Raw genomic sequence first — 11840 nt, forward strand, 5'->3', positions numbered from 1 at the left:
GTTATACTATACTAGCGGACGCCCGCGACTTCGTCCGCGTAAAAATCGATGTCAACTTTCAACCCCTGTTTCACATTCTATTTTGCAAGTTTTATAACTTATACCTAATAAATAGTCCACTTGTCATTTTACATTTACAAATGTACCTAGAAAAATTAAGGACTTTCCGTACAAATTTCTACCCCTACTTCACCCATTTCTGATTTTGTTTTCGCGACAAAAAGTATCCTATTATCCTTCTACGTATTAAGGTCTCAAATCGTCTTAAGTATCATTTGAATTCATTGTGATTTGATTCAGCGTGATGCCCGGTCAAAAAAAGGCAAACAGACAGACAAAAAATAGAAAATAGGCTTCAGTATCGATCTCCTACCTCTACCCTACCCCCACCCTACCCGTACCCTAACTGTATCCTACCCCTACCCTACCCGTACCCTACCCTACCCGTAATCTTCCCTTTCCCTACCCCTACCCTACTCGTACCCTACCCTACCCGTAATCTTCCCTTTCCCTACCCCTAGGATAGGGGTAGGCCCTACCCCTACCCTACTCGTACCCTACCCTACCCGTAATCTTCCCTTTCCCTACCCCTAGGATAGGGGTAGGCCCTACCCCTATCCGGTCCAGCCCTATGAGCGTGGTGCGATGACAAAGGAAAATAGAGACTTCTATACTAAAATTATAATCTTTGGATCTACTGGACCGATTTGACAGATTGTTTTACCAATACAAAGCTACGTTATTTGCGAGTGTCATAGCTTATGTTTGTTCCCCATATTCACACGGGAACGGGAACTACGTAATTGAAAGCGCGGGGCATCATGTAGCGGATTTCTGCGTCTTTTAGAAATTTTGTATTATATTCGAAACTATTTAACTAATTAACATACTTTAAAGGGCAAATATTATCTCCATAATATTTTTGTGATTATTAAATAATTTATTTTGATAAGGATTTAAGTTAAGTAGCATAAATAATGACGCAAACCTAAGTATATAAAATTTATAATTTTTAAAACACAAAAGGTACTATATCTGCTAATATATAGAAGATAGATGTATGGTGTCGCGGATTTTTTTGTAGAACTTTTAAAGATACATAAAGCCTCCATACATTAATTTCAATTTTACACAATGGTTAAGGCAGCGCATGCGAATAAGTCTGCTAAAGAGGATTTTCGGTACGACCTGTATGACAAAAACTGTGTTAATTCGGCAAATATATATCATACTAATATAAAATATAGCCTATAGCACTCCCCGATAATGTAGCATTCTACTGGCGAAAGAATTTTTGAAATCGGACCAGTAGTTCCGAAGATTACCCCATTTAAAAAATGTGACAAACTTACAAACTTACAAACTTTACCTCTTTATAATATTAGTATAGATTTTATGATTAAATTAAAAATATAATATATGTGACATAATAAACTACATATTTTAAACTAAACTAAACCGGTACAGGTTTGGTTTAAAATATTATAAACACTAAACAGGTAAAGATTGTTGTAGAGGGGACAATCTGGATCTACTAAACCGATTTTGAAAATTCTTTTACCAATAGAAAACCACGTTATTTGTGAGTATCATATGCTATAGAAGTGCCAAGCCGTGGCAAGCATGTAAATATTGAATAACCACCTCGATCCTGGACAATAACTGTAGTGTGTGTTTCGCTAAATAAAACATTGTTTAAATAGAATAGTTTACTTAAAATTACAATAATTGACAATAATATGTAACTAGGAAATAAATAATACCCGATCACGGATTTATTTATTATGATGTCACTAATGCCCTTTAAGTTCAATGTTTTTTCCTATAATAAACATAATTTTGATGAACGTTATCTTATCTAATTAATCCAAAACACACTGAATCGATAACCTATTCAAAGTGAAAACTAATTTATTTCAATTAGGATTTAGCTTGGCATCTTCGTTCGTAACACTCCCGATGGGCCGCGCGGGGAGCATGTAGCGATGAATGAATAACCGACGATTGATGCACCTCACTTACCGCACGATTTCACACCCGCGCAGTGCTTCCCCTCGTCGCCCGCATATCAGCATATCGAGTGTCATCAACAAACTTGCCAGACTATACAAGCTCATATGAAATGTCAGGTTATAGTATGGTGAACAAGTTTATTGTAATATCGTTTGTAGCTACCCTTACATACAAACAAATGCTGTGCAACAATTTTATTTCTATTTCTGATATTAAAATTATTATTATTTATTTCAATCACACCTTATATAATACTAGATGACGCCGCGCGGTTTCACCCGCGTGGTTCCTGTTCCTGAAGGAATACGGGGATGAAATATAGCCTATAGCCGTCCTCGATAAATGGGCTATCTAACACTGAAAGAATTTTTCAAATCAGACCAGTAGTTCCTGAGATTAGAGCGTTCAATCAAACAAACAAACAATCTAACTCTTCAGCTTTATAATATTAATATAGATATAGATACAGGTTGCTCGAAAGTATTTCCCATAACTCTAGGGTAAAAATCTTTAAGGAAAATTATTTAATAAAAACCTTTTTTTTGGTAAATAAAAATATTTATAAGTGGACTTGTCAACATCTTGAAGTTATAAAAAATACTCCGCAACACCCTGTATAATAGTTAATTAATTAGGTTTAGGATAAGATACGATAAGAATAATTAATTAGGGTTAAGGTAAGAGGAATATGCAGAGCTCAGAAAAACCGCCAAGCGCTTACGAACAAAAAGAAAAAAAAACATTTGTATAATTTTTAAGTAAATGAAAAAAAAGATTAAAATGTAATGGAAAAAAGAAACTATTGAAATTTTTCTTTTTCATATTTTGCATTGAAATCGGTCCATTCATTTGAGAGATACTATGGCATAGACACACACAGACCGACAACGACGTCAAACATATTACACCTCTCTTTTTGTTGCGTAGGGGGTTGAAAATGCCTTAAATCATTTAGGAAAAGAGCTGAACTGACTGACTGAGAAAGAACACACAAACACACAACGTAATGTAACGTTTAAAGTAAGTATTTTTTGCGTCGGGGATTAAGAAAGAAGTATTTTTTTTTTAATTAAAGGTATTTTATACATTGCTAAGGCATTGTATAGAATATCTGAATGATACACATTATCTGTAACATATATAACATAAGGATTTAAATGTAAAATAATTATCAAAATCCATTCACTGGGTTCCGAGGTTTTTGCCCTCACTGATTCCTCTATATACGAGATAAGAAATTTAAATACATTAATAGATTATCCAAGCATACAGATTAAGATAAAGGTTATATAAATAGCGATCCTGTATTTATGGCACTATTTGACAAATCAAAGTTAAAGGTGGTGAGGCAAACATGAAGTTTGCCTTCGCTGTGATTTTTGCCGTGTTGGTGGTGTCTTACGTCCAGGCGCAACTTCCAGGCGCGGCGCCTTGCGATCCCACGTTATGTTCTCTACCGCACTGCAGATGCTCGAGCCAGAGTATTCCTGGAGGTTTTACAGCCGCTAATACACCACAGGTACTAATATTACATTAGATAATCATTGAGTCAACGGTATGTTCCCATAGTTAACCGTAGTTCAGGAATACTTGCGTATCTGCTTCGAAAATAATGCAATAATGTATTTTAATATTATAAAGCTGAAGAGTTTATTTGCTTGAACGCGCTAATCTCAGAAACTACTAGTCCGATTTGAAAATTCTTTCACACCCAGCTAGACAGCCCATTCGAGGAAGATTAAAGGCTATAACATATAAAATTCCCGTATTCCTACGGGTACGGGAACCATGCGGGTGAAACCGCGCGGCGTCAGCTAGTATGGTATAATTGTCCAACCATGATCATCGATATAATCACATCATAATATTTTATACAGTTAGTTTTACATAGCAGTTAAGAAAAAAACATTTACAATAGAACGTGGGCCTGCTCCAAGGTTGCCAGCTATCTCCAATAGTTTTCAATATAGTTCAATCAACCATGAAAATAAATAGGGTTATTGGCTTAAAATCGTAATAAACTGCCATTACTCTACTTTACTACAGAATAAATAGTCCTAAATTATCTCTCTTACGGACTGCTATAATAATAGCGACAGGCGATAAAGAAGATCTCAGATATATTTCTTTCGTAATTTTTAAATGGTGAAAATGCAAAATCACTCTATATTGAGCGTAACAACTTACTTTTGCAGTGTTAATGTGTGGGACAACATACTTTTCAACTCTTATATTTTACTAGTATTGTTTATAGGGTGATAAATAATTAACAAAAAATGATAAGCCCACATCTCTGTCTACGATCGCAAACTGTCTGTATGCCTTACTACTATATCAAAAGCCAAACGTAATATCAAAAACAGGCAAACTATTTTACTTTTTTCTATTTCTATTTGAAAATAATTTTTTTTTTAAATTGAATTAACTATTCCAAAAGTACACACTTTTTTAGTTTGTCTTTTAATTTTTTTTTTTTAGTTTGTCCTCCTCACCTTTGATGATGCAGTTAACGTCAATAACATGGTGCTATACCGCAGCTTACTCGGGAATCGTCGCAGCTCCAACAACTGTCCTGTTGCGGCCACCTTCTTTGTGAACCACGAATACACCGACTACACTCTGGTCAACGAGCTGTACAATGCTGGCCATGAAATCGCACTCCATTCCATCACTCATCAAGTCCCGACCGACTATTGGAGGGATGCTGACTACGCCACCATGATGAGAGAGATTGGTGACCAACGAAGTCAGATTGCTCATTTTGCGAATATTCCCATTAACACTGTCCACGGTAAATTTTTTATTTGTATTCATCATTTATCAGCCTATTTTAACAGCCCACTACATTTACGGGCCAGAGATTATATCCACTTTTTAAATGCAGTTAGGCTGGTTTAGACGATAATGTTTCATTTTGTGACGACCACTACCACATGTTTATGATAATGATCATGATCAACAGGCTTAACGTGCGCTTCGAGGCAAGGCATAGAGATTTTCCACCTTAAATTGTATGCAAAAAAAGTTTTAGTAATTCAAATAAACGTAATAATTTATCAATAGCAGTAAATTCAGTAATAATGAAGAAAAACATTTTGAAATAAATAACATGTTTTACATTTCAGGTGTTCGTTTGCCGTTCCTTCAAATGTCTGGAAATGCTTCCTTTCAAATGATGGCCAGTGCCGGACTTACTTACGACATAAGTTGGCCCACCAACGCCCTTAGAGAGCCGGGTTTATGGCCTTATACCCTCAACTTTAGATCGACTCAAGACTGTGTAATCCCTCCGTGCCCAACTGCATCAATTCCTGGTCCGTGGGTCATTCCCATGATCACCTGGACTGATTTGCAAGGACTACCCTGCTCAATGGTCGACAATTGTTTCCACCAGTAAGTAAATTTTATAGCCCGAAACCAGGACTCCATTTCAATCATCAATAATAATTAATGGAGCATAATGTTAAAATTATTTATCATCAGCCCTCACGGAGCGGATCAAGAAGGCTGGTTCCAGTTCATCATGCGCAACTTCCAGAGACACTATAACGGAAACCGTGCGCCTTTCGGCTTCTACGTACACGAATGGTTCGTCCGGATCAATCCTGGCCTCAGATTTGCGTTGGAGCGATTCTTAGATCTACTTAGCAACCTCGACGATGTATTCATGGTAAGCTAGCGTCTCTACTGACAACACAAACAAGACAGTATTCAAAAAATCTCTGCAGAAGAAGTTAGCATTTCGATTCTATTTAAATCCACTTCTTCTTAAAGTGTCTCTTCTAAAAAGATCGGCAGTTTTTGACAACTTATATTCTAGACACATCACCACTTAATAGTGACGTAGTTTTTTTCTTGAACTAGTAGCAAAGGTTTTTCATCATGAATGTTTTTATTCTTGCTTCATTTTCTTCATTTTACCCTTGATGAGTTATATTTTTAGTGCCTCAATTACTTCAACTTTAAATAACTATCATAAGGTATATGATTCCATTGATCAATTGATCGATTTTTCATACATATTCAATTCAACAAAATATTCTGCTGCATTGTCTTGATCAACTATCCTGCAAACAAAGATACAAGTACTAATACATAGAGCCGCTGCATACCAGAGTGTTTACTTAATTATCTTCGTGTGTGAAATCTGGCAATCCACATTGTGTGTTGAACTATTAGCCTAACCCCTCTCATTCCGAGAAGTGCTCGTAACAGTAAGCTAAATATGATGGTGATGACTAATACATGTATATTATATTACAGGTCAACGCCAAGGAAGTGGCTAACTGGGTGCAGAACCCTATCTCAGTCAACAATTACCGCCAGAGACCATGCAGGAGCCATGTGCGTGCCCCATGCAGCGCCACCTTTTGCGGACCCCTGCGCGCTCCTGCCGACAACGTATGATGCAATATATATGCGAAAACTAGAAAAAAGTATGGGAATGACACGTGTCCTGTCGATAGCAAATGTCATTCCTAAACATTTTTCTAGTTTTCGAAGCGTTTGTGATGCTTTTTGTACAATTATTTGACAGTAAATAGCCGTGATAGCCCAGTGGATATAACCTCTGCCTCCGATTCCGGAGGGTGTGGATTCAAATCCGGTCCGGGGCTTGCACCTCCAACTATTCAGTTGTGTGCATTTTGAGAATTTAAAATCACGTGTCTCAAACGGTGAAGGAAAAACATCGTGAGGAAACAAACTGCATACCAGAGAATTTTCTTAATTCTCTGCGTGTGTGAAGTCTGCCAATCCGCATTGGGCCAGCGTGGTGGACTATTGGCCTAACCCCTCTCATTTTGAGAGGAGACTCGAGCTCAGCAGTGAGCCGAATATGGGTTGTTAATGATGATGATTTGACAGTAATATTTCGTGTGTACAGGGAACCTTAGATTACCTTACCTCTGTAAACCTGTTAGAGTCGAAAAGTATCAACCTAACACCGCAAGTATTGACCACCGGCCATAAGTGGCTGTCGCGCGCATTAGCTACTTTTGTAGCCTCTTCTTGCTACTTGTAGCGGCGTTTGTCGCGCGTGGCCCGTGTGCGGTGACACTAAAGTAAAACGTCTCTAATTTCCATTTTCACTTATTGAAATGAAATGAAATGAATTGAAATGAAATGAATTTGAAATGAAATGAATTTTATTCGTTTTATAAACATTACATTACATAGTAGGGCTGAGACCTTCTTTTAAGTGAAAACCTGTGTCAGAAGGTCTCGCTCTCGCTAGTAATTAATATATTATTATACGTTATAAGGAAAAAAACACATCAAAAGAAGATGAATTGAAAATGGAGTACATAAGTGTGTGTGAGTGCGTGCGTGCGTGTAGTTGTGTGTGTGTGTGTGTGTGTGTGTGTTTGTGTGTGTTTGCGTGTGTGTGTGTGAATGTGTGGCATTCCTTCCCCTTGTTTTATTTTAATTTATTTATTACTTATTATATTTACAGAAAAACTACTACATGCAGGTGTGCAGTAGATGCCCGCGAGTCTACCCCTGGCTTAACAACCCTCTTGGATTGTAAAACAGAAGATACACGTATATGCCTAACTAGCGGCCCAGTCAAGCTTCGCTTTGACTTCTTCAACTAGACAAGTTCACCCCATTAGCTAGTACTACCTAAGCAACTAATAAGCTATCGACGACAAACAGAAACTTTAGCCGCTTATAATATATGAGTTGGCAATTATTTTTACAGTCATCAGTCAGTCAGATTCCGTAAATTTTATAATTGACATAACCAAGATCGGTAGCCGCAGCAGAAAAAGTTGAAACCGGTAATTTACGTATGTATGCCTCTCTGACTGAGAGTTACTTAATTGTTCCTTTTGCCGTGGATACCCTTGGGCCATGGAGTCGCAGTGCCAAAAAAATCCCCGGATCATTTTACCGCGGCTAGTTGACAGAAGCTGACTCATTTTTGCACAAAGGATCAGCCTGGCTATCTAGGGCGAGAAATGATGTCAGTATTCTAGCCACAATTTCACGGGCATGATTTGTATAGTTATTAGGATAAGTTAGCTTAAGTTCCTTAGTGTATTCTTTCATTCTCTTATTTATAAAAATAATATTAAATGCACCATGTTTAAAAAAAATATAATTAAATAAATCTCCCGAATAAATGAAGATGTTTAAGGAGCACAACGCTGTGTTATTTTCCACCCCGCTTGTTATTTTAGTCTTTATTTTGACTACACCCCTTAAAGGTCCACATATTCTATATTCTGTTATAAAGAGGAAAGATTGTTTGTTTGTTTGCAATAGTCTCTGAAATTACTGGACAAATTTGAAAAATTATTTTGCCATTATTATCCTACATTATCTCTGCCCTAAAAACTTAGGCCATAATTTATCACCGTAATCCCACGGGGACGGAAACTGCGGATGCAATTGCGTGACGTCTGCTAGTAGTCAAATAACCACGTCTCCTAGACTCAGATGTGTTTATTTACAGCACTTGGCCGCCTTTGCTCCCACTTTCTAGGGTATGGGATCGTATAGGTATCTGTTCCAATTAGAGTTTCATCATTATCAATCCATATTCGGCTCACTGCTGAGCACTCAAAATGAGAGGGGTTAGGCCGATAGTCCACCACACTGGCTCAATGCAGATTGGCAAACTTCACTTTGATGACGCAACACGTCGAAGTTACAAACACAGCAGCGCCATTGCAATGTTGCTTCTGTCAGTTTTTAACCGGGTATACGTCGAAGTGAGTTCAGGAACTTGACTGACGTCCATCGGCTGATAATGATGATAATGATCTTCTTTCTGAACTTGCATTGACGTCCATCGGCTGATAATGATGATAATGATCGTCTTTCTATCACATAAAAGCATTACGCCGTAAACAGTAGTAGCTTTACATGGTTGTAGACAAGGCAACCCTCACTAAACGTTTTGCTTCAACGTCATCCGAATAGCTAAAGTGTGAACTGCTCTTCCGGACTGTGTTTCCTACCGACGAGTACAATTTAAACACCTTCAAAATAAGAGACATTGGCATGGTCTAGTCAAGCGCGTAATATCTTAGGGTTTATTTACACGAGCGGCAACTCTACCAACGACCGCAGTCGACTGCAGTCAGCGACGTCTCGACGGCAGCCAACAGCGTCGCCGACTGCAGTCGACTCTCTGTGGCGGTCGGCGGCGGTCGCTAACCTAACCTACCCCTAGCCCTAGCCTACCCCTAGCCTACCCCTACACCTTCAATTTTTTAATTTTTTTCTGTCATATGAAACTTCCCCTATACCAAACACATACAATAACAAACACATCAAAATAAAGAATTTGTGAAATCGGTCCAGCCGCGTGATGGCGTGACCAAGGGATATATGGATTAATTTTCATATAGATATATAGATAAATAAATTGTTGTCAAATACAAATCTATCTATACTTACTAATATTTTATAGAGGAAAGATTTGATTGTTTGTATTGACTACTGGACCGATTTGAAAAATAATTATTTCTCCGTTATAATCCTACGTCATGCAGTGATGTAAGTGAATTAAGTTCTTAACTAGAGTAGGCATTATACACACAAATTGTATAATATGGAAAATTCCTCTAATACATCTTCGCATCTATGAAATAAATGCCACCGATTATAATTATCCCTGATGAACATAGGCTATGATTTGTCTCCGTATTCTCACGGGAACAGGAACTACGTGGGTGAAACCGCGAGCGGGTTACTTATGACCTAGAAAATAATGTTATTAATTTAGTTTAGTCTACCTGTAGCAAAAAAATCTATATAAGCATCAATGATACAAATTAGTATTACCTATTGACTATTTAATCGTAACCATTTGAGATTTTAATCGTAACCATCATGAATTAGGGCAAAAATACCCTAATTCATGATGGTTACGATTAAAATCTACAATGCCAAAATATTCATTGGAAATCAGGATCGATCATAGATCTATAATTGTGATATCACTAATGCCCTTTAATGTTTTCCTATAACGTATAGCCCAGTCAAAATCGGCACATAAATCTCTAAATTCGCAAAACTTGTGACTCTGACATTTTAGCACGTTGTTAGTTAAGGCTATGTTTATCGTTGTTTGCTGTTTGCATCTCTTGAAGAGTAGTGGAAAAAACTTTGAACACGAAACACCTTTTGGCATTGTTTTGGATTTTGCTCTATATTTTCTAATCCATGTACTGTTCTTCAAAGTTATAGTTTTAGCATAGGGTATTTAAAACAAATTCAATTGTTACAAATGAAGTCCAACTTTATTTATGATTACCAAATTACGGTGCTTTGAAAATAGTTTTGAACCTTTTTTGTAGAATACAATTTTTAGGAAAATTAATTACCTTTATATAAATTTCCATTTTGTTTTTTCATATTTCAAAAGTTAATTCCATTTATTTTCCCATTTCCCAGATTTTACGTTATTTTTATGATTCTAAGAGAACTTAGAAGGCATACACATTGCAGCAGCAGCACATTGAACACGCCGCTTTTTGCTCATTGTAAAGCTACTTAAGAGCGCGCAGCGCGTCGGTACAATATGGATAAAATTCGAAGCTCAAACGAGATGCCGAATTATGACTTTCCCGTGAGTGAAAAGCACGGAGCGATTGACGCGCGACGCAAATTACATATTGCACACTCTTAAATTGCCAACAGTTTTTATCTTAGAAGTTCTACTCGTGGTTACCACCCAATTTAGTCCAAAGAAGGTCTATAAATGAACTTTAAATTAAAACAAAAAAGCTGGTATTATAACAAAATATTTTCAAAGTGCCGTAATCCAATAACCAAACAACCTATACAATTTCCATTAGGCTAAATTTAAAAGTGCTCTTACAACGGTAAGGAATGGCGTTAGAAGAAAAATGCGCGGATAAGGACATAATTAGAACCTGAAAAAAATCGCAGTTTTTTTGTGTGTTTTTCTACAAATTTTCCACAAATTTTTGAGAGTTGCAAACTTGGGTAGGTACATACGAGTAGCTCAAATAGGCCTGAACAACGTCTTGAAAATAATCTAAGATATGTAGATACATCATGGTTTGTAAATTTATTATTTGACTAGCCTAGTAAAAATGTTAATCGAAATTATCTATTGCTTCTTATCTAATGCATCCAAAATACGCCGAATCGATAATAACATTTTTTTATTATCTATCGAAAGTGCAATATTACGTAAATTGATTTATCTTCCTGGGAAATTATACCAAGATTTGTCGATAATCTATCAAATTATTTTATCTAGGTGCTTCTAAACTATAAGTTTTATACAAATTCTGTTATGAGATGTAAACCAAACTTATCAAAAACCTTAGACTAATAGATTAGATCTATGTTAAAAACAGTACTTATAATAGGTAAGTCTAAGTGGAATAAGTTACTAAAGAATCTTGAGGATTTTTTTAACCTTTTCGTCCTTTTTTATTGTGATAAAGTCCAAGAATTTAGTCTCTACGGTGAAAGAGGAAACTGCAATAGGAAAATTATATACGGGTGTAAAAATACAATCAGGTTAATTTTGCAAAAAAAAATGGCAAAACCCAAAACCCATTTGACAATACATGTTAACTTATTTAATTAATTAACAAAACCTGTAACCTAATGCTCGCGCATGTAAATCGTAGTTAGGTATGTAGATATTGAAAATTCCCAATCCATTGATCAAAAACATTAATTGCTTCCCCATACTAGATAAGAAATTGAATTACAATATTAGGCAATTACAAGATTATATCCAAACATGCAGATAAAGATAAAGGTAATATATATACCGATGCTGGATTTGCGGCATTATTTGACAAATCAAAGTTAGAGGTGAAAAGGTAAAC

The 11840-nt window shown here is 36.5% G+C and overlaps 1 protein-coding gene across 1 annotated transcript; it reads left to right on the forward strand.

The window, feature by feature from the left end:
* The first annotated feature begins 4510 nt into the window (after positions 1 to 4510).
* LOC112045377 (chitin deacetylase 8-like) lies at positions 4511 to 8149 on the forward strand. Its single transcript, XM_024081535.2, has 5 exons — positions 4511 to 4804; positions 5139 to 5406; positions 5497 to 5683; positions 6277 to 6414; positions 7469 to 8149. The coding sequence occupies exons 1-5, from the start codon at positions 4534 to 4536 to the stop codon at positions 7541 to 7543; spliced, it is 939 nt and encodes a 312-aa protein (XP_023937303.2). The 5' UTR covers positions 4511 to 4533; the 3' UTR covers positions 7544 to 8149.
* The last annotated feature ends 3691 nt before the right edge of the window (positions 8150 to 11840 follow it).

Source organism: Bicyclus anynana, chromosome 2 (genome assembly GCF_947172395.1).
Source record: "Bicyclus anynana chromosome 2, ilBicAnyn1.1, whole genome shotgun sequence".
NCBI lineage: Eukaryota > Metazoa > Arthropoda > Insecta > Lepidoptera > Nymphalidae > Bicyclus > Bicyclus anynana.